The 23,381-nt window shown below is 44.2% G+C and overlaps 3 protein-coding genes across 5 annotated transcripts; all 3 read left to right on the top strand.

Annotated features, from left to right (window-relative positions):
* The first annotated feature begins 1,399 nt into the window (after positions 1-1,399).
* On the top strand, positions 1,400-8,233 carry LOC121076592 (arylamine N-acetyltransferase, pineal gland isozyme NAT-3). 2 transcript variants are annotated; one of them, XM_040571053.1, is made up of 3 exons: positions 1,400-1,477; positions 5,069-5,167; positions 7,193-8,233. In XM_040571053.1, exon 3 carries the CDS (start codon positions 7,200-7,202, stop codon positions 8,070-8,072), a length of 873 nt encoding a protein of 290 aa, XP_040426987.1. In that variant the 5' UTR covers positions 1,400-1,477; positions 5,069-5,167; positions 7,193-7,199; the 3' UTR covers positions 8,073-8,233. The 2 variants fall into 2 exon arrangements, with proteins under 2 accessions (XP_040426987.1, XP_040426986.1); XM_040571052.1 differs by lacking the exon at positions 1,400-1,477 and having other exon boundaries at positions 5,075-5,251.
* On the top strand, positions 5,098-21,001 carry LOC121076591 (arylamine N-acetyltransferase, liver isozyme-like). 2 transcript variants are annotated; one of them, XM_040571051.1, is made up of 3 exons: positions 5,098-5,251; positions 13,757-16,551; positions 18,989-21,001. In XM_040571051.1, the coding sequence occupies exon 2, from the start codon at positions 13,762-13,764 to the stop codon at positions 14,647-14,649; it is 888 nt and encodes a 295-aa protein (XP_040426985.1). In that variant the 5' UTR covers positions 5,098-5,251; positions 13,757-13,761; the 3' UTR covers positions 14,650-16,551; positions 18,989-21,001. The 2 variants fall into 2 exon arrangements, with proteins under 2 accessions (XP_040426985.1, XP_040426984.1); XM_040571050.1 differs by lacking the exon at positions 5,098-5,251 and adding an exon at positions 10,004-10,827.
* Positions 18,994-21,001, top strand: LOC121076593 (arylamine N-acetyltransferase, pineal gland isozyme NAT-10). Its single transcript, XM_040571054.1, has one exon. It carries the CDS (start codon positions 18,994-18,996, stop codon positions 19,864-19,866), a length of 873 nt encoding a protein of 290 aa, XP_040426988.1. The 3' UTR covers positions 19,867-21,001.
* Positions 21,002-23,381: the final 2,380 nt, after the last annotated feature.

Below are 23,381 nucleotides of genomic sequence, written 5' to 3'. Positions count from 1 at the left end.
GCTCGCGGGCTCTGCTGTGATGTCCATTTTGCTTGGCGGCACCTCTGTAACAGAGGGGTGCATGAGGAAATGTCCCACGTAGGCTTTGACAGCGTGACCAGAAGCTCCCGTCAGAAAATGTGAAATGAAACCGTCTCGGGGTCCAGCCTGCGATGCTGAGGCCCATTACACATTACACTGTCACACTTCCCTTGGGCAGACACAGCTTAACGTGACGGCAATTATTATCTGGTTAATCTTGGGAGTATATGTCTGGACAAAAAGCCAGGAAAATGGAATATATCCAGTTTCTTGATGGGAAGTTGAAATGAAGAGAGAAAGATTAACACCCTGGGTCTCCAAAAGTGCTCTGGGTGCATATTGCATATTGATTTTGGAATATTTTCAAGGCAGCGGATGCAGTGTTCAGATGTGTAGAGAGGGAGAGAGGGAGCTCGTGCACTTCTTGCAAAGCTGAAGTTGCAGAACTAACATCTCGGTACCTGCAGCCCAGGGGCAGCCCCGACCTCCTGATGGTTTTAGGGAGGTCCTGCTGCTTTTAGCTCAGTTCTGCCAAGCGGAGCCGGAAGCAGTGCTGCTGCGTGATAACACCGTGGTTTGAGCACTAAGGAAGGGAGGGGAAAAGCCTCCCACCATTTTGCTGAGAGTGGTGGCAGGGATGGCTCACATCCCACCTGCCGGCAGGGTGCCTGTGTTGGGTGGCTGCAGCCGGCAGTGCCCCAGCTGGGAGCAGAACTGGTTTCACATCCTGCTGAGATGTGTTTCTTCTCTGAAACTGCTCACACGTGACCCTGCTGGTGCTGACTTGCCTCCCTAACGGTAAGGAGCACTTTCAGCAGTGCTTTTGGGGACTGTGGTGAGGGAAAAGCTGGCATGGAGGAGAGGGATGCAAGCTTGCTCCAAAAACGCAGCAGGGAAAGCGCTGGGGTCTGCCTGGCCTTGCCCGAGCTCCTTCCCACCCGCCTGGCACCGCAGGGCAGCAGGATTGCAGTAGCAGCCCACTGAGGTGTGACCACCTGCTTTTCCACCAGCGTGGCTGCTGCACCAGCTCAGGATGCTCAGCAGCTCCAGGCCGGAGCCAGGCATCTCACTGCTGTGGGAAGGTGAGCGCAAACAGCCTGGTTCTGCCCAAGGGAAACACAAGTTCGCTGCTCCATCCCACATCATGGCCACCAAAGACATCTCTGGGTGGCCAACAGCCTTCAGCTCAACCTCCTCCATCAGACCCAGCGTCCCTCTGCTCAGCCTTGGCAGGAAAGCTGTGTGAGTACAACGTGTCCGAGACTGGAAGAGTGAGTTTTGGTTATTTTGGTTACAGGATGAGGACCTGCACAGCCCAGACCCCCGAGAAGGCCAGCGCTAACTGCTGATCAGCTCCTCTTCAACCAGACCATTCAGAAGGAAAAACCAGAGGGGTTGGTGGCCATGGGGATTGTGGACGTACCAGGTGTACAAAGGGACCGGTACATGAGCCCAGGTAGGACAGCATCTCATGGAGGAGGTAGTGGGGACAGGGCCACTGAGCCCAAAGAGGTGCTGCAAAGGTTACCCTAGATGTCTGGTAAAGAGATCACTGGCCACAGCAGCCTTGTGCAAGGCAGGCAATGAAGCATCAGACACAGAAAGCTCCCAGGTGGCTAACCTGGCTGTTGGCTGCTCCTCCAGCCCCTTTCTCCACCTTCCAGGATAAGCAGCATTTGTGCATTCACACCATCTCGCTCTCCCTGTCTTCTTCATCCTCCCTTCAGCACTCTCCACTACTCCTCATTTCCATATTCTCCCCCAAATTTGCAGTTTGACGATGACACTGGCAACTCTGAGGGAGGTGGACCACAAGATGGAGAAGATAGTGGAGCACCGAGGGTATGATTACTGCTTGTGAAATGGAGGACAACTTGTGCTTCCCAGTATCCTTCCTGCAGCCTGGCGCTGGGGTGGCAGAAGCACATGGAATCGAATGGTGTCCCTGCGGTGCTGGGAACACACGTGGACGAGGACCCACTCTGACCTGTCCACCACAGCAGTCACAATTCACGGGAAAATAAAAGCCAGATGTATGGACATATTTTTCATCAAAGCAGCTACTTAAAATACGCTTTTTTGTTGTTGTTGTTTCAAACCCTCCATGAGATAAAGCCATTCATGTAGAAAAGCTGATTGTTCCCCTTCTAATGGAATTTAACTGAATTACAACCACTTACATTTAAGAGATTTATGCTGAAACCCTCTGGACTGAAAGGCCCCACAGACTGAAGCGGTCTCCTCGGTCTGCATTAGCATACTTGGTGTTGGCTTGTGTGAAAAACCTCATATTGGCAGGGTAAAGATAAAGAGAAGAGGTAATTTTTTACTCTCAACAGCCCTCAGAAAGATGCCTTGGATAGTGGGAACACTAAACCTGAGATCTGGTCTTTTCCTTGCTGAGAAAAAGCCACGCCACGTCCACAGAGCTACTCCCTTCCCTAATCCCATGGGCAGAAGGTGCCGCTCTCATCAGACCCATCCTTTTGCTGGGGAGGAGGACTTATTACATCCCCCAAACTGCACGTGATGGATGCTGTGGACGCAAATCGGAAAGATATGTAGCCACAGCTGCTTGATATCTATAATTACATAAGGAAGGCAATGAATATAAAGCACAAGAGTCCTACCATTATGAATATGCTTATAGGCCATGAATATTTTTTACTACTTGCGTATTAGAGTGGCTTACATCTATTAAAATTCCTTTGGAAATGGTAGGATGGGGCCTGCTGCTCCGCTCAGGGTGTGCAGCATTTTCTTTTCCAGCCACCAGAGTTCGGCAGGATGGAAGAATTGGAACTTGCGTAAGAATTTAAGATTTTATTTCATTTAAAACATGTCAAATGTTTTATTAGTTTAAAAACTAATCTCTTTTAAACATCTCATCCCTTCTTCCCACCAAAAGCAACCAGCTAAATAGAACACCTCATAATTTCTATATTAAGCATCCAGCTAATAGGAGATAACAACCCCCGCTCTGTTATGCAGCCCATCACAGAGGGCACTGTAGTGGGAGCTGTTTAACACCGAGCAGACACTAGACTGCACACCGTTCCCCCAAATAGGGCACCATATGCTTTTATTTCTCCAAGCAAACACTGCAGCACATAATGCTCTGCTAAAGGGGGGAGGGAGGAATATTTGATGCAGCCTCTAAGGAGAGTCAGGAGGAGAGAAGGATTTCAGTAATAAATTAAATGCTGTCGGCAGTTTAAATGAATAAATAAATAAAAGCCGAGTGCAATTACATTGATGTTCTTCTGGAAGAAGCTCAGCAAGCTTCGCCTCCTGCCAGGTCCGGGACAATGTGTTACAGGTCGCTGCTGGCCAAGTGCTCCCCCTGACCCGGACTGGGCTTTGCCCTTTGCCTCTTTTTGGGATGGGCTCAGGTGGGAATGTGCGGCACATCCACGCACCTTGCCCATCAGCAGTTATTGCAGTTTATTGCCCTGCCAAGCCTGAAATGAGCCACTATGATTTGGCACAGAGCTGAAATGCAAATAGACTCTGCAGGGCTTCTAGGTCAAGATGAGCTTTCCCATCCCCTTCAGCTCTCGTTGAGCGAGCTTTGCCCACTGGCAGCCTTGGGTGCACCTGAGGAGGATGAGACTTCTTGGCTTTAATGGCTTGAGGAGCAAATGGTGGAGAGTGGGGAGCAAAAAGGAGTGATTCAGGAACAAAGGCATGGGACAGTGAGCTTAGATGAGAATTTGGAAGACACAGGAAGAAACTGTTCCATCAGGGCTCCATTGTAGGGGGGTGGCTGAGGAAAACTGGGTATCAAAGTATGTGGAGAAATGGGTTTTGCTCCTACTCGGGTAGGAAACACTTGTGTCTTCTCAGGAACTCAGTGTTAGCTGCTACCAATACCTTACTCCCACATTTGCCCAAGGGAACATGGTGCTTTTGGCATCGTCTGGGGTCCCAAGTGGCTCTGGGGAGTGTGGGCTTCTTCTCGGTGTGGGTCCCACAGGCACCACGGGTCTGCCCACCTGGCTTTTGGCCCCTCTTTGTCAAAATGAAGCCTGTGAGAAGAGAATGGATTATTCCATGCACAGCAAGATCTGGCTAGGAACATAGGCTTTCTCTTTTCACCAAGTTGGACCTGCCCAGAGGAGCCCAAGAAAGGCAAGTAATCCATTCCCTCGAGTGTCTCTCGCCTTGGGCATCAGTTCTGTCTCGTGGGGTCAAACACCGGACGCCGATGGTATGATAAAGAGCCAAATTTTGATATGGCAGTGGAGCTGAGTAATGGGTTACCACAGGCCTCTCCGTTTGGTCTGATTTATTATCTCTGCTAATTATCCCAATAAATCAGTGTTTGAATGAAACTCGCTGGTGATGCTAAATGTGAAGGACTGTTAGGGAATTAACATAGAAGAATCTATCTGTTTATATCAGAGAATTAATAAGGTTTAGCTTGGAAAAGGGTAGGCAAAACGTGCAGAGAGAAAAGCAGTATGAATCACACTGAGAGCTACCTGTGTGCTGGCACATCATATCATCACTTTGCCAGAGGCATCTTCACCACCATAGATGGCATCCTCAGGTGCTACTTCTGGGCCAGGATCAAGGCAGACGCACTGCTGGCCCAGCCTATCCTCACACTCCAGGAAATTTACTGAAAAAACAAACAACCAAACCAAAACAAAACCAAGCATATAAATTATAAAGCATCAATTAAGAAAAGGCTGAAGTTCCTGTGCATGCTGACAGAGGAGAGGGGTGCTGTGCAGAAATCTTGCTGCTTTTCAGAGTGGAAAAAACTTCCCAGGTTCAATGCCTACAAGAAATATTCCCCAAGTTCCTGAACAACCAGTAACCCAATACCTGGGGAAGCTCTCTATCACCCACGTGCATCCGGCTAGCTTTTTGTCGTTTTCTGTTACAGCTCAAACTAGCCGCTGCAGGCAGTACAAAGTGAGTGAAAACTCTCTAACAACAACCAGGTTCTGAATGCGGGTTGAGTCAGTGCTGTTGGTTTTGTTCGCTCACTACGGCTCTTGTGCTCCACCCTTTTCTTTTTTTTTTTTTTTTCTTTCAGCTTTTGCAATCTGACAGAGGCGGGTGGAAGCAAGTTGAGAGAAAAGACATTCCCCTGGAAAGCAGCTGGAGGACAGTCTTTGACCCCTGCCTGCACCAGGTAAAGGACAGAGGACCACACTGCTTGCTTTACCTTAAACAAATCCCCCCAGGAGATCCGTTCGTGGTTGAACTGATTTTCCAGGTAAGACCTTTTTTTCAACCCTCAATTTTGGCAGCTGAGCACTTCATAACCAGGAAGTTAAATATGACTGAGGACAAAACACATTAGAAAATGGCTAGGTTGTGTAATGGCAGAGAGAGAAACGTTCAGCTACAGATGCCTCCTTTTACGTCAGTGTACCAGATACGCCGCTTTATTTACTTGGTTATCAGCCTCAAACAGCTCGGGCATTGGTGCCATCTGACATATTTCAGTTACAGCTATTGAAAGGAACTTGTAAACAACTACATGAAACACAGAAAGACAAAAAAAAAACCACAAAGGTTTCATACAATACAGAGGTTTCACCTACTTTGGCAAAGTGAAGGAAAGGAAGAAAAAGGGAGGGGGAAGGGATGCTCATTGCTGGTGAAGCTAGCTTTCTGTTCCCACTGCAAGAACTAAGTTTCTGCGAAGTCCATCTCCAAAAATTAATAGAGTTGTAGTTGTGATGCTTTGGGGAAAAGCTTGGGAACAAGGTGGAAGCTGAAGAAAGAGAAGGCCCAGAATAATGATCAGATACTCTTTACCTGATGTTTGATAATTCAGGCCTGCTCTTTAAATCTGTTAGATGTGGTGGTGGCATGATGCAATAGTTATAGGTTTTTGACCATTTGCATCCTAAATGTGGGTAGCCACTCTGGGAACACCCTCTGCTCCTGCCAAGACATTATGAGAAATGGAGAACTTGTATTTTCATTGCTTTCTTTATATACTGAAACTATATAAAACTTCCATACAATTCGGTGGACACTATTTTTCATCATATTAAGAACTGAATCCTGTTGGAACAGTCAGAGTTTTTTCTTATGGTTTTATCTTAAGAACCACACACAGGTACTTTGAGAACATTTTGGGACGTTTCAGGTCAATGATCTGAACAACAGTGCTCTGTGCTCGGAGCCATCTGAAACTCACTGGTGCCCAGGGTGGAATAAGAAAGGTATTTGGCCACATTAAAATCCCATTTCTTGCCACCCTACACCAAGGGCTCAGGTCTTTGGGCTGCTTTCTTCCCTCGTGCTCATGTAACGCAGCATCCTGCTAAACCTGCTGCAGATGGGACAGGGAGGGCAATGCCTGCTGCCTGGGAGACATCTGCCTCCCCAAAACACAACTATGAGTGCAAATACATCCCCAAAGAGACTGATGTCAGAAAATGTGGGGCCCCTGAAATTTGTATTTTTGGCCCAAACCTTGGTTTCCTCCCACTGCTGGTGCAGGGCGGAGGAGCAGGGCCAGGAAGCTGAGTCCTGCTCAGGGAGTGGCTCCCAGCGAACGAACCAAAAATCTCCCACAGCCTTTTCTGCCTCTGCGGCTGTAAAAACAATTCTGGGCTCCAGGTCACATCTGCTACCTCCAGCACCGAGAGCAGACGCAGGTGTGACTGGCCTCTACCAGCCTGCCCAAATAACGGAGGAAACACCATGGACGGGTGGGTTTATTTCAGATGCAGTTGCAGGGGAGGCTCTAGATTGCTCTGCAGGGGAGGGAGGGTTTGTTTTCTGCTTCTGCTTTGCTGAGTCAAACCACGAGTAAAGCAGCTCAGAGCTGGAGAGTCTCAGTTCCCGTAATTTCTAGTGGGGAAACAGAGCTGTTACTGTTTTTGTTCCTTCCTACCGAGATTTGTAGCTTTGCTGGGCAGGAACTCTCTGCTGAAATGTGCTTAGCACAGCTGGAGCCTCTTGTCACAGCTGTAAAAGAAACAATTAAAAATAACATTTGTGCTCATCAGCAGTGCCCCATTGGCTTCCCTCAGTGCTAATACTTGCACTCAGCTGCCTTTGATAGGACCATTTGTCAAACCCTGCTCCTCTTCTGAGCAGGTTGCTCATTCTGATGACAGCCCCGTTACAACAGATGGGGAAGATCCTTCTGTTACTTCTGACACAAGCTATGGTATTTTTTTCACCCTTCTCTCAGAGGCAGCATGGACATCAAAGAGTATTTTGCCAGAATTTCTTACCGAGGCTCCTACGACAAACCGGACCTTGAGACCTTGACGGAAATATTTCAGCACCACATCCAAGCAGTCCCTTTCGAGAACCTCAGCATCCACTGCGGGGAAAGCATTGAGCTGGACCTGGCAGCCACTTACGACAAGATAGTGAAGAGGAAACGCGGGGGCTGGTGCATGGAGAACAACCACCTCTTATCTTGGGCCCTGAAAACCCTAGGGTATGATGTCACCCTTCTGGGATCAAAAGTTTACGTCCCGGAGTATGATGCATACGCTGATGACATTGACCATCTGCTGCTAAAAGTGGTGCTTTGTGACAAATCCTACATTGTGGATGGCGGTTTTGGGATGGCCTACCAGATGTGGCAGCCAATGGAGCTGATTTCTGGGAAAGATCAGCCTCAGACTCCCGGCATCTTCCGCTTCCTGGAAGAGAATGGGACTTGGTACCTTGAGAAGGTGAAAAGGAAGCAGTGTGTTCCCAACCAAAGCATCTCCACTTGTCATAATGTGGACAAAGAAGTTTGCCGGCGAGTTTATCTCTTCACCCTCCAGCCACGAGACATAGAAGAGTTCAGAGCCCGCAACCTGCACCTGCAGACTGCGCCGGACTCGCTCTTCGTTACGAAGTCCATCTGCAGCCTGCAGACAGCCGATGGCGTCCGGGCACTGGTTGGCTGGAAACTTACTGAGATAAAGTACAATTATAAGGATAACATGGATCTGGTGGAAATCAGAATCCTTGCAGATGAAGAAATGGAGAAAACACTGAAAGAGAAATTCAATATAACACTAGATAAGAAATTTGTACCCATCAATACAAGCAGGTTGTCTCTGTTTTAACTCACTGTCTGAATTATAATTCAATCTAGTGGCATTACATGCAATTCTTCCCCCTCTTTTCTGACAAGCTTCTAAAGGTTAAGCTTTCTCTTTCCATCTACCCCAGTGTAAGGCAGAACAGATTAGCATGAATCTGGAAAATAAATTGATTTTCACAACTGTTCCTGCATCTCTCCTTGGTTTGGGTACAAATTGTTTCTTCCTCACTCAATCAAATCGCTCCCCTTCTGTTTGTGCTTAGCTGGCAGCAGACGCTGCCCATTCCCTGCTCGTTTCACCTCTTAAAAGCTTTTCCCACGATACCAGAGCAGCAGGGTAGGGCGATGGAGCACTATGTCCCTTTCCTTATTACTTTGGTCTGCCACCTGGGGAAAATCATACCCACATCTTAAATTAATGCTATTTTTTTGAAATGTAATAGCCAGAAAAATAAAGACATCCAGTGCCATTTGCTACAGTAAGTCATAAGCCTCTCCATTGTGCTCTTGCACTCCTAGCACCTTCTCACATAGCAGTCGGACAGTCCCTCCAGTACTGAGGGGCTTTTTATGCCTAAAACCAGTGATGAGAAATGCTACGAGACAATTCTGCCTTGTTTCAGACTTCACGTGACTCCTGTTCTCTCAGTGACATAACCAAAAAGCAGAATTTCTTCAAACTGAAAGCATCTCCCATGGATTTTGTTTGTGACCACCCAGCAGAGGACTGCTGGGAATGCACTCTCCTTGCACAAGGGCATTGCTCCTACTCCAAATGTTATTGCACGTCAGTTATTTTGACCGAATTCAAACAAGTGCACAGAGTTATTTTTCCAAAACATATCTGCTTGACTGAGAATGTGTTTGCAGTGGTACTAATTATATAGATATAAGGAAAAATGATGAATCTTAATCAGATACCTAAAGGCTAAGATTGTTACTATGAGAAATTACACAAATGTAATCACTTTGCCCTTTGAGATGATGCTTGATGTTCCTTTATGTACAAATCACAGAAGCATTACAACTATGTACTTACAACTAAGTAAATCATGTAAGTGAATTAGAATTACATAAAAAAAAGAAAAATTGTGAAATTTTCATTTTTTTTTTTCCGCCCATATTGCAACCTTTATTCCCAAAGTAAAAGAAGTAAAAAAAAATCATTAATCACTGCAGTTGTCCTGATTGTTTGCATATGCAGATGTTTTGTAGCCAAGGCTTTTAAGAACGCAAGGACTCGCCGTCCCTTCACTTTTGTTTGTTATGCAACGTGTGCAGCTTCCTATAACTAGAAATTTACAGTTAATAAAAGCAGCTGCTATTCTGCACCTTCAAAATGTATTTCTTAGTGACACAGGTAGTTCCCCAAATCCACGGCTTCCCAAAACTCATCTGTGTGTGACTGGCCGCACGTGTTGGTCCCTTATACCACATGGGCCTCCCCCAGCCTATGGGGAAATGAAATGTTAGTGCCCAGGGCCAGCAGGACCTGGTCCAGGATCTAGCTGGTCTGGAAGCTGCCCAAAGCCGATGTATTTACCCCCACAGTGCCTGGTGGCTGGGGCAGAGCTGTGGGATGGAGGCAGCCTGGCAGCACAGGCAGCTTGCGTGGAGGCGCGGGCAGCAGCTGCAAGGTGTCTGTGGAAACCCAGGCCTCGAAGCACCCCGTGCCTGGCCTCTTCTTGTGCTTCGGGCTGTTTTGTTGTCTCAGGGGAAGGGGTAGGGGGCTTAGCTCATCGCTGCAGAGATGCAGCACGCAAAGGGCAACCAGTAATAGGAAAAAGAACGCTGTCCTTTCAGCTGACTCAGCCCCCAGGGTGCATGCCCTGGCTGCGGCCCATTGGCACAGCTCAGCACCTCCGGCCCTGAGAAATCACATGCGGCTCTGCCAGGGGGAAAAAAAGAGGCTCTTCAGCTCAGATTTCACTAGCTTGCTTTTTTCCTTATCACAGACTTCAGAGGCAAATCCTTAAAGGCATAGCGGGCTCCGGGAGTGCTGTGCTCGGGCAGTAGCATCCTCGCTGACTGAGGATAGGGCTTGCAGGGTCTTGGACAGCTGAAGGCCTTGGCAAACCTGGCCTTGCTGCTTGGGGGGCCGGCACCAGCTGCCAAGAATGACTCGGTGCTCTGCAATTAATCCTATAGTAGCCGCCCCCCGCCAACTGATCAGTGACTTGCTTGGCTTGGATTAGTAGCTCTTAGTCCTAAATCGCTTCCTACAGGGAGCCAGGCCATGTCAGTGTCACTGATGTTACAGCTGTACCAAAATTTGCACTCTTGCTTTGCAGCTTCAGCGTGGGTGCAAATGGCAAGGTGCCTTGGAGACTGAAGCATCGGGGTGATCTGAGGGGTTGCGTACGGGGTGACAGCCACTTGCACGAGGTGCTACCTGTGATGTGCTGCTCCTTTGTGTTCCTGGAAGGCTTTGGCTCTCAATCAGTAACGTGGGAGGTTTAAGCCTACTCAACATTGTAAGCAATTTGGGGAATGCATCATGTTCTGGCTCTTTGTATAGCTCCTACAGCAGTTAATTGCATGACAGGGCTTTCTATGCATATGTCAAAACAACGAAAGCAATAAGGCCACCAGAACATAAAATATGACAAAAGACAAAACCATCTGCCATCCTGTCCCGGTTCTGCTGGAGGAAAATCCTGCCCCTGCCAGGCAGCAAAAGGCAGCCTGGATCTTTAAGGGCAGCAGTGCCTGGTGCAATTGTTCCTGGGAACTTTGGAGCAAGGCAGCCCAGAAAGCCTGCGGCTCCTGGCATAGAGGTAAGTACCCGTGCGTCTGAGCTCTAACTCCAGTGCGTAGCTGCGGGTCAGCCTGGCTGGAAAAGCCCACCCCTGCGTGTCTGCATACCATGTGCTTAGGCACTATAGGCATATTAGCAAGGTATAAATTACAGCAACCCCAGGGCTGACACCACGCGTAGCATTGTGAGGCCATTGTCAAAGTACAAAGATCAAGCACTCGAGACTAACTTGTTTTATGCTGAGCCAGAGTATATGAAAAAGCCGGCTCCTGTCTTGCAATGCAGCTTAAAATCAAATAAATCGTAGAGGCATGTGCAAAAGGATCCTACCTTGGAAGTCTCTCTTGAATTTTAGCAGTGAAGAACTGTTCCTACCACTGAGGTGAATTATGAAAGGATTCAGTGATCCCCAGGGAGGCTTGCAAACAGGCACAACTCCTGCCTGCATCCTGCTGCCCACCGAGCTGCTCCTGTGAACGCTCACAAATGGAGCTCGGCTGCTGCGGGTGCAAAAGTAAACCAGACCCAGGTCTGAACTGGGGCAAAGAGATTTATTTTGCAGCCCGGTTCGGGACGCAAACCATCCCCTGGGCAAGGGCTCATGCTGTGTTACAGTCCTGCTGGGGTGGTCACTGTTGTGCTGGGAAGAAAAGCTGCCTCCGGGAGGCCAAGAGAGCGAGCAGTGGTTTACATGGCTGTTACCTGCCTATATTCGCTAGCACTGGTGGTTTTGTACTGCAGCCTTATTCTTCTTACACCTATTTCAGTATTAATAGAGATCAGAGCCTGTTTTGGCAGCAACCACAGGCCTATCTCTATTACACAACCTCTATTAAATTGATGAGGTTCCAAGCTGGGGAAACTGAGGCACGGGCTATGCATTTCCCCAAACCCATTTTCTCAAAGCTTTGCTGTGTACACTGCCCAGGGAGGTGCCCACGGCTGGCAGAGGGGCTGCTCATACACCGTGCTGTCCCTGCACCAGGGCCCTTGGGGACCCCGACCCAGGAGATGAGCTACAGGGAGTGTACCAGGGCTTTTGCTGCTGGCCTGGAGCACGGATGGATGGGCACTTGCCCAAAAGAAAATGTCAAGCTTATGAGACCCACCAGGCTCGCAAGGCTCGCAAGGGACTCGCTTGGGCCCCTCCTGGGCAAAGAGGTGAAGCTTGGCACCATTGTGAGAAAGAGATGTTTCTATCTGGCTATGCAGAATGGCTGAATATGGGAATAGAGAGAAAAACAGGGCAGAGCACCACAGGATGGCCTTGGTAGTGTACATGTACGTGTGTCCATGTCTGTAGGGGGGCATGGCTTTCTACAAACAGCGTTTCCAAGGAGGTCTTGCCAGAGATGAGTACCCTTGTCCTTATAAAGGGGTAGAAGAAAAAAGCAAACAAAAACTGCAATATCAAATCACATTACTGCTTTTTCATGTAGCTTTGCTGGGTCTTTTTGAAATTAAAAGGTTTATTTCTTATTCCCTTATTATGATAGTACTCAATTTTAGCATATTTTCCTGTGTCACACATTCTGACTGTTGGTACTAGTACAAATCAGCAGCAATACAACTAAGTTAAGTGAGTTATGCTGCTGGTATCAAAGTTGGGGTTAAAGTCTAGAGATTAGGTCTTCTGATGTGCTTACCTTCCTGGACAAGGGTATTTCCACTTATATATCTGAGATGGGATTTTCAAAAGCTCCTTGCACTCCCAGACACTGGATCGAGCTGCTGTCACTGCTAGGGGAGCAGGTGGACCAAAGCTGAGAATAGTTGTGGCTCCTGCATCATCTACATCAACACATTTTTGGGAAATCCTCCCAGGGAATGCATGACTGATTTCAAGGAGAAAAAAATCCACAGACCTTTTGGAACTTCATACAGTCCTTAGCAGATTGTGAATCGTTTTGGTTAAAAAATAAAAAAATAATAATAATAAAAAATATATATATATCTCCTTGCATGGAAAAAAAAAAAAAGCTAAATTAAATCTAAATTAAAGGCAAAACAAATCCTTGCAGATACCAGATGAGTCAGTGGATTAGAAGTGTTACAGGGAACCTTTTGCATCTTGGCCATGCAGCCAGTACCAATGACAGTCTCTTTCTGCTAAGGAAAAGAAAGGGGATCACCGACATGAAGACACAAAATACATACAATAATTTGAGCTGAGGCTAAGGTCTTTGATTTGTAAGAGATAGTAGAAGAAACCAAAAGCCACTGAATATGCCTTGAAGGCATTCTTAATAATTATCAATTCCCTTGACCCATAGGTTAGAAAAATTAACAATCTCTTCCTTTCAACAGCCAGGGTCAAAGCACTGTCTGAACTCCACAGGGAAACTAAAGAGATTAAGAAAACAACAACCTACTTCACATGTAAGCTTGGCTGAAACGCTGACATGCTGAGAAGTTAATCCCAGTTAGCTGAAACCATGAATGTAAAAATTTCCAGTTAAATTTTCTGTGATAAAGAATTGCTTGCCTGATACTATAAAAGAAACAGGAAAAAAAAAAACAAAAACAACAACAACAAAAAACCTGTGACTTTTATGCTGATTTGGGCTAACAGCTGTTTGCAAACCTGTTGTTTGCTAGTTTTATAAAATTTTTGCCACGCGGACCCTCATCTGGGGCCAGAGATTATTATGTGCCATGTCTGTGTTTTCCTATAGCAAAGTTACCCACCTGGGTTGAAGACAGTATCTGAGAGATAAAGCTTTACTGTTACCTGCTCCTATCCTCACCTCTTTCTTAAGAAATAGAGATGACAGAATGCAGGTTAGACCTGCTTGATCTCCTACCAAAGGCACAGGTTTCTTTCAAATCTTCACTGAAATGGCCTCAGCTACATTTACAGGCTGGTTAACCTGTGCTGCAGAAATAAAATAGGAGCGAACCCCTTGAGAGCTGCACAACAGTAACTGGCTGTTTTCCTACTCACACAGGCAAAATGAACATTCAAGAGTATTTCGCAAGAATTTCTTACGATGGCTCCCATAAGGATGCAGACTTGCAAACCTTAACAGTCATCTTCCAGCATCACATCCAGGCGATTCCTTTTGAAAACCTCAGCATGCATTGTGGGGAGACCATTGACCTGGATTTACAATCTATTTACAATAAGATTGTGAGAAAGAAACGTGGTGGATGGTGCCTGGAAAGCAACTACCTTTTATTTTGGGCCTTGAAAGAAATAGGGTATGATGTTTGTATTCTTGGAGGAAATAGTTATGATCCAGCAGAGAAGGCATACACTGCTCACATAAATCATATCCTGCTGAAGGTGGAGATCAAGGGAAGCCCCTACATTGTAGATGCTGGCTTTGGTGGTGCCTATCAGGCATGGCAGCCAGTGATGCTGATTTCTGGGAAGGATCAACCCCAGATCCCTGGCATCTTCTGCTTCAGGGAAGACAACGGCATCTGGTACTTTGAGAAAGTCAAAAGGAAGCATTATATTTCTGAGCAAAGCGTCCCTACCACTAATACAACAGAAATGGGCAATATCAGAAAAATATATTCATTCACTCTTAAGCCACGCCATATAGATGACTTCCAGGAGCTAAACACATACCTACAAGTGTCTCCGGATAACATACTTCGGAAGAAGTCAATCTGCACCCTCCAGACCACTGAAGGGATTTATGCCTTAGTCGGGTGGACCTTCACTGAGATGAAGTACAACTACATGGAGGACACGGACCTCCTGCAGATCACAACTCTTACAGACGAAGAGGTTGAGAAGACACTGAAAGAAAAATTCAATATAGTGCTAGAAAACAAACTGGTACCAGTAAACGTTCGTGGCTTGCCACCTAATATAGTGGATATGATCTAATTCTAAATACTGCTAGATGGGTCTTTAAATTTCCAATATAAACCTTCTAAAATTAACATTAATAGAATTAATCTGATTCTAAAGTTGAGTTAATCAGATGAACACAAAGCTTGGTAAATTCAAGTATATTGTTAATTAACTGCCTATACTGATTTTGTACTTTTTCTTAAACTTCTCCTTTAGAAACTGAAACATCTCACCACCTTTAATCTTCTCATATGGAAATTGCATTTTGTCTCCCTTAAATTTTGTTCCACCTCTCTGGATCTCATGTGCCACAAAGGAAAAAAAAAGCTGTATTACCATTTTACACAAGAGATTTGTAACGTTTTTTGGTATTATTTCCAATCTTCTCGACACAGTTTTACAAATTATTGAGTTTCTTTAACAGTCTGAAATAGAGACTCGAGCTGAATTTGGACATCAAAGACTTCCTAAAAATAAAGAGGTTAAGACTTTCTCAAAAAAAGGCACTATTAGGTACTGATTAACTGCTGATGAAATAACTTGAAAGACTTGAGTCCTGTTCCGTTACTAGAAATTGGCTTGAAGTCAGCTATTTATGCAAGGACACTTAAACAGAAACAAACAAACAAACAAACAAACCGAATCCAAACTCTCCAGTCCTGAGTGCCCAATTTTAGCTGAGTGCACAATTTTAGCTTTTAGAATCAGTAGGAGCTGAGACACTTCAACAGTTCTTAAAAATCAGGCTTTTTGTATCAGAAGTTGAAACAATCAAAATTAGATCAACCTTTGAAAAATATAACCTAAACTTTTGGGGCCTAACTCTCCTTGACAACTTGACATCAAACAGGCATGACAGTATTATAGCTAAACTGCTTTATATTTATTACAAGTAGTTTTCTGCACAAAAGCTACATTAAAGAAGAAATCCTGGAGATGCAAAAGAGAGCACTGGGAAGTTAGGACATACCAGCCGCGTGGTTTCACAGCACGTTGGGTGTAACATGACAGACTTTTTACCTATATGAGGCTGAGTCTTCTGGCAGGTACTGCACAGGATGCGTAATGAGAAGGTGACAGAATGACATTGGTCTTCAGCCAGGAAAAAGACTTTGACACTTATGTCAGTCAACAATACCAACTGATGGGGCAGTTGATGTGCCTAAAACTCAGGTGCTTCCCAAGATACAGCCCAACATGCTCTCTGTCTTCCCAAAAGGGACACCCAGCTTTCCACCTACATCAAGTGAAGGAGACATGCTTGACAAGGAGAGAATCAAACAGCTACACAACGTGAGGATGCAGAAGGCCAAGTTTTGGAGAAGCAATGGATTACTTTGTTCTCACACAACACTGTTCAAATAAATATTTGTCATGGTATTCATTAGGCATGGCAGCTCCAAAGTAACTACCTGCTCCAGTGGAGGCTTTGAACAGATCAGAAAGTTCCTTTGTGAGCAAAGACAGGTCATTTTGTACATCTGCAGAGCTTGGAAAAATGGAGCATGCAGTTCTTCGGCAATGCAGTGCACCCAGAAGGAAGCAGAAGACTATACTTCCCCACAAAGTGCTGACTCACCAACTAACAATAATGCAATTATAAAAAAATTGGAGCCATTGTGAATATCTACAGAAATTATGTTACATGGAAAAAAAGTTCGGTCTGGTCTCAACCAGCGGAAAACATAAACTTCTACTAACAGAGAGGAAACAAAGTTTAATTTGCTCATGGATCAGTGAAGTCCAAAAATGTGCATTCAGTTTAGGTGGACTCTGCCCTTTCTTGGCATTTAAGATTCAGGAGTGAGGGACAACAGAGCTTAAAGAGGAAGACAGCCCTCAAAATTTGTATCCACTCCTGGCTGCACCGACTGCTGCCCCAGTAATAAGCAACCCAGAAGCTGCAAACATAAACAAATAAGGTTATTTTAAGAGGTAAGTCTATTTTGTTAAAACGAACAAACAAAAAATGGTTTCTTTATGATGGTAAAGGTCATTGGGAATAACACAAGCAAAATTCACTTTAGGATAAATATTTAAAAATGTGTAGATACAGGGCTAAAATATTGCCTGCTAAACATGGACTCTTGAAGAGGACAAAACAACAATGTAATTTCAATTCTTATGTCTTACTGCTCTTCAGGTGGATATTCACTTGACTACGAGATTTACTTTTGTTTAGATGCAGTAGTAGATATAAATGTAGTAGATATAAATTTAGAACTATAGCCTTTTCTTTAGATTTTTAATTCATTTAAAAAATATTGCACATGCAAAGGAAGAAAAAAGCAATTTAATAATTAATAGATTCTGCTTTTTGGAAATAAAATTACAGGCCTTTAAAACACAAATAAGAAAAAAATGAAGTTACAGACTGTGTTTTACCTACCCCAGAAAGCTCATGTGCTGATGCATTAAGGTAGAAGTAGGCAGACACGTATTTTAACAGCAGAAATGCTGATAATGTGCATAGTCCTAGTAAGAAATATTTTTTGCATGAACACCTTCATTTGGACATTTAGAAATAATCCTTGGAAGTTCTTTCGCTGATGCTTTTCAATGCATAAATCATAGCCACATTTGTAGGATTACCTTTTTAACAGCTAGCTTTTCATCTGATCTGTTCACAATTCAAAAGAACTGTAACTTTCATCTCTTACGCTTAAGATCTAACATAGATCAATCGCATTATGGAACTGCAGAGAGAAATTACAAACATTATAAACTCAAGATACAACTTTATGCTGGTGTGATCTACTTCATGTTCACAATCTGAGCAGGTAGGATCAGATAGACTTAGATTCTGCAAATCAAAAGGAGAAAGTCCCAAAAGTTTATGTTCTACTTAACAAGGATTACGTTGGAATATCCTCCAACAATGCACTTAAATATCACTGGAAGCTAAATTCCCTCTGTAGAAGATAACATGCAGTTTTTGATGGGGCTCTCCATTCACTTTGGACAGCTGCTTCTATAACATCCATATGCACATCATAAATCTGTCACTGAAAATCACCTTGAGAAATTCTAGCTTGCACTAAATGTTCCGTGGTTCACTGCTAAATTTATCTGAATACAATAGACATCCTGAGTCACTAATATTAAGTGTCTAAACCTCAGCTTACTGTATGCACAAAAGATTTTCAAGTAGCTTTGCAGGCTGTCAAGAAGCTAAATATTTGCAGTAACTCTGGATTGCTGAAATACTTAGTGCTTTCTTTGTAAAGGTTGAAGCCTTCAAAACATTTTATCTCCAGCTCTATATCCAAGCAGACAATCTACAACATATTTTACAAACAGTATTTTATCAGATACCTACAGAGCAGCCAACTCATAATGACGGCTGGCAGACTGCGATGGGCCATCGTGAAAACCAGATCACCGGTATGACTTTCCATGGTATTAGAAGGCAGAAAGCATGCTGAATAGTTTCTCATCAGCAATTTTGCTCATGAGGAGTCCTACCAAGCCAGGCCAGGAGGCAGACATTGCTACAGGCAGGACAGACCAGGGATGCACTGTATCAGGCTTCAGTAAATGCTTGGTTATGCCTGCTTTTGTAGGAATAAAGTGAGTTTTGGGAAAGGCCAGGACTAGAGAGCTGTAAGGCACCCACCGTCCACTTTTATGACACCCTGAGAGATGTGGGCACAGCGGGGAATAGAAGATGTGCTCTTTGTCTTTTAGGTCACTCACCTTTGTTATTCCAACACCAAAATGAGTTTTAGCAACACTCAGAGTAGACGAGACACAGTGGTCCACAACTCTTGAATAGGTCAGAGGTTTTTTTCAGCTGTAATTATCCGAATAAAACTTGACACTTTACAAAATGTGCAGGGAGTATCATTTGCACTTTTTGTCAGAGGCAAAAGAGACGTGGTGAACAAGCCATTCATTTATGATCACAGGCCAGTGGCACACTCATGAAAAGAACATGTGAATCCTGACTCAAATTATTCTGCCTCCAACTGGCAGATGACACTGCTTCACCTACTGGCATTCCTTTCATTGAACAGTGGATTTAGACTGATTTTCATGAAATGTTCTGAACACTCCCTAGTGTGATCTTACGTTGCTTCTTAACCCGGCAAATACAGCAAATCCCTGTTTCACAGCCATTGCATATATAAGCTGCAATTGCATCAGCTGTTTGCCATAGGGATGACTAAGACAAAAAGCAAACCCCGACATGCACTGCTCTTCTGTGAGCTGGGAACTGTTTGATATGAATACTTGTTACCTTTAAAAAGCGCTCTGATGAGGTTCAGTAGATTAAAGCATCTTTGCTGGCAGCAGCCTGGGCAGTTCTTCACAGCATTGTAAGTCATTGATGTAAAGAAACAAAACCAAAACGCATTTCCTTCCTTTACAGGAGACATGAACCTTGAAGAATATTTTGCAAGAACCGGGTATAAAGGTTCCCTTGAAAATCAAGATCTGGAAACCTTAACTGATATATTCCAGCACCACATCCGTGCTGTTCCATTTGAAAACCTCAGCATCCATTGTGGGGAGAAAATTACTTTGGAGCTGGAGCATGTTTATAACAAAATCGTGCGGAGGAAGCGCGGTGGCTGGTGCATGGAAAACAACCAGCTGTTAGGCTGGGTCCTGAAATGCCTGGGGTACGACGCCAGCTTTCTGGGAGCATACGTGTTCAATCCGCACAAAAACGCATATGCCACCATCATGACCCATCTCCTAGTCAAGGTAGTTATTGACGGGAAAGCCTACATTGTTGATGGAGGCTTTGGTGTATCCTATCAAATGTGGCAGCCGATGGAGCTTGTGTCGGGGAAAGACCAGCCCCAGGCGCCTGGTGTCTTCCGTTTCACAGAAAAAAATGCCACCTGGTACCTTGAGAAAATGAGACGGAAACAATATATCCCCAATCAAAATTTCTCAAATTCTGATCTTCTAGAGAAAAAAGAGTGTCGGAAAGTGTATATGTTCAGTCTTGAACCACGGACAGTGGAAGATTTCCGTTTCCAGTGTACGTACCTTCAGACGTCTCCAGATTCTCTCTTTACGAAGAAGTCTATCTGCACACTCCAGACCACTGATGGCTTTCGAGCACTCATCGGGTGGACGCTCACGGAGACCACATACAATTACAAGGAAAACATGGATCTGGTGGAATTTATAACCCTTAAAGATGAAGAGGTGGAGAAGACACTGAAAGAGAAGTTCAACATCACTTTAGAGAGAAAACTTATCCCAATTAATGTCAAAGGATTTTACACAATCTAGATGACTGGAAAAACCTACGATAATGCTACATGTGTACTGTATCTTCCATGGTCTGCGCAATCACTACTGCGAGATTTTGGGATCCTCTTGCAGGCGACTGAAGGAAAAATACATTAATACCAGATTAAAGTGAATTTCACTCTGGGGAAAGGAGAAAATCAGGGATTTAAGACTCGTCTGTCAGGTAGATAGAATTATTTTCTGTGAGATGACTGCAGTTCAATTTTTGGCACAAATGTAGAGACTGATTTGAATCTGGTTATAAACTTGGGTAAGAAATATGTCTGGGTAATTTTGGAGTGCCTATAGCACATAAATAGGAGTAAGGATTATTCATTGTGATATGCTGCCAACACATTTTCTATGGTCATTACAGGAAAAAAGTCATCTGTGAGCTTTTAGACAATGAAGTATGCATTTAAAACTTCATTTTTCACAAGCTCTAACCACTCACTGCTCATCTCATTACCTTTAATATAGGTTGAACAATATTGCCATCTTTGAAAGGAACATTAGGTGTAATTCTTTCACCATCATCCTTAGGTGAAAATATAGTACGAAATGAAAATTATCATCATGTGCATCCCTTTTGTCATTACTGCAGTAAACTGCCCAAAGTAATTTTTGGTATGTAGGTATTTTTCAGTTGATGCAAACTGTATGTATTGCAGCATTATTGTGGCTGATGGATTCTGAGGATGTACCCAACACTCTTTGCTTCTTATAAGTAATCACCGTATAAAGGGGTGAATGGTGCTTAAATGTCTCAACTAGCTTAGATTTACTTCTATTCCAAATGGGGTAGAAATTTCGTATTTTTAGTATTGTAAGGTATTTGTATAACAAAGGTGAAAGAACAATGAAGCTAACCCCACTTTAGCGTTAATTCTACCCTGCTACCTCTTCGTGTATAGCAAATATGAGGGTCCATATGACTATACTAAATGATTAACACTTAGCACAAGATCTTTAGTGTCACAAGTTAGTTTCTTCATCTGTATTAAATTGAAAAAAATATATATATCCAGGAGCTGACCAAATCTAAAGGAACTCCTTCCTTTAAAAGTTATTGTAGAATTGCATTTCCACATTAAAAAAAAAAAAAAGTTTCCCCCACCATACTTTTCTGCAAAAAGCCTGACCAAGAAAACCACTGAGAAAGGGGAAATGCTCTCAAGTGCATGAAAGAGTAGCAGCAATACTGAAAAACACCCTTTCTCTACTTTTTCTCCCCCATGTATGATAATACTCAGTATTGGTGAAATGCTGATTCCTTTCACTGATAGTGTGTCTTTTTGCTCAAAGACATTATCTGATCAAAAATCTCACAAATACTGTAAGTGTGTATTTGGAAATAAAGGAAAATAAAAACAGAGTTGCTGTAAATTGAGCCTTCCCCCAAGAAACTGCATGATTCTTTTACGCACCATTAGCTGAGTAAGTGAGGTCTGTGCAATTGTACTATCATCTGCTGGTCAGCCTCCCCCACCACAAACTTCTTGAACCAAACACACCGATACTGAACAAATTTTACAGCGGAGTTGGAGATGGTAACTTCCTACAAGTTCCAGGAAAAAGAACTTGTAGGTTGAAGAGGAGGTCCCATAGCCAACTCCACCACTGCTGGGCTGAGCAGCCAACAGCTCTGGGCTGGCCATGGGGTGTGCTGGCTCTTCCCTGCTCATCGGTGGTGGTGGCAGCTGATGGCCTGGGTGCACATGTGCCTGTGCAGGGACAAGGAACCAAGGACCAAGTGGGAGGCGATAGAGGACGCTGAAAGATCTTACTGAGGTGGGAATACAGTTTTTCTATAAACAATGGAACTAAGGACTTTGTTCTATAATGTGTTCTTATTACTGTACTTATTAAGGTCTCATTAAGGGTTTTTATTTCTTTCTAAATGATTGATCAAAACAAGCTGTTCCTCAAGACCCCAAGGAACACTCTGAGCTTGGAGACACTTACCACCTCCATTTTAGCTGACAGAAATTCCCATCTGCATTCAACCCAGGTCACCAAACCATATTCATATGCAATGAACTACAGCTGTTTCCTGGTGCTGCTGCCTCTTGCCTTGAGGACAGCCATGAACAGGTTATTTTGCCTCTGTATTTCTCTAGAGATGGTCCTACTATTGCTCCCAGGTAATTGCTCAGGTTGTGGTGTGCAAAGGTTCCTGGAGCAGAGCCCTATGGATTCATAACGACATTTTTAACTGTGCCTGGAAAGATGGGACTCAATCCAGGTACCCCTTTCTAGTGTTCTGTTCTTACCAAAGATCTATGGGGCTGCCAACAACTGAACCTTTAACCTTCTCTCTGACTCCATCTGTTGGTAATTACTCCCCGAGATGGGATTTTCCTCTCTGTGCAACAGTTATAACCAGCTCCTCATTGTGCAACATCAAATCACACAAAGAAGTGTTAACACGTACAGGAACAGTTTCACAGTTTTACTAGAGCTCCCCAAAAGCTGCTGATGAAAGCCCAAAGATATTAAGGTGTGAATGTTAGACCCAAAACGTCTCAGAGGTTTGAGATGAGAATGGCGTAAACAGCAAACAAAATCAAACCCAGAGGCCTCATACTGGGGTTCCATTAGCAAGGCATTATTGGAGAAGACAGATGCTCTCCTAGACTAAAAATAGTAATAATAAAAAAACAACAACCAAGTCCTTAAAGCATCAGCTCTTGGAGAAACTTGCATCCACATGCAGAAGTGAAACACGGGATCTCACAGCTGCAAGGCAGTTTGACACCCTTCACCACCACTATGCCTTATTTATTAATGATCTCTCTTTAAGAAAGGTTTAATGAGAGCCTAAGCTATCGTGCAGTTTTAGTTGCAGATTGTTGTTCAAATTAAGCAGAACGCACATATAGAACCCCCCACCCAGGACCTTTATAATTCCAAATAAAATTTACAAGTATAGCATTCCAATTAACAGAAAGAGCAGAGAATTTCTTTTTAAGTCTGAATTCTGGACCAACTCCCAGAATCCCAGCCCAGCTGCCCATTACATACGCATAATGCCCAATGGCAACGACAGCCATCCACAATTGTGTAATTGTATAATGGGGAGTCTTATTAGAAAACACGACACACAACGGAAGAAACGCAGTTCAAACTCCATGGCACCACTGCACAGCCTTCACCCTCCCTAAAGAATCAAAGTTTAACAGCTCATGCATTACTAAAGGGAAGATACAGCATGTCTCACTGCGGTTGGACTCTAGTCCAGTAGTTTTCAAGATCCAATTCAAAGAAGAATAAAAGTAACAAAAGAAGAAGCATCAACAACAAAGATGTTGTTCCATTCACACATTTCCAACATCAGCAGTCATTACAGAAACAAGCACTGTCAGCCTGTCAAAGGGAGGGACAAAGATTCCACCTGTCAGGAGGCATGCTTAGACTTAACACTGAGCTGTCAGCGAGCACAAACTACAGCACACTGCTTGTTCGCTCTAATAGCTACCTTAGTGTAACAGACACAACCACTTCTGGTGGCTGGC

Source organism: Cygnus olor, chromosome 12 (assembly GCF_009769625.2).
Source record: "Cygnus olor isolate bCygOlo1 chromosome 12, bCygOlo1.pri.v2, whole genome shotgun sequence".
Classification (NCBI taxonomy): Eukaryota; Metazoa; Chordata; class Aves; order Anseriformes; family Anatidae; genus Cygnus; species Cygnus olor.
Note: the sequence above shows the minus strand (reverse complement) of the source record. Positions and strands in the feature narration are given on the sequence as shown.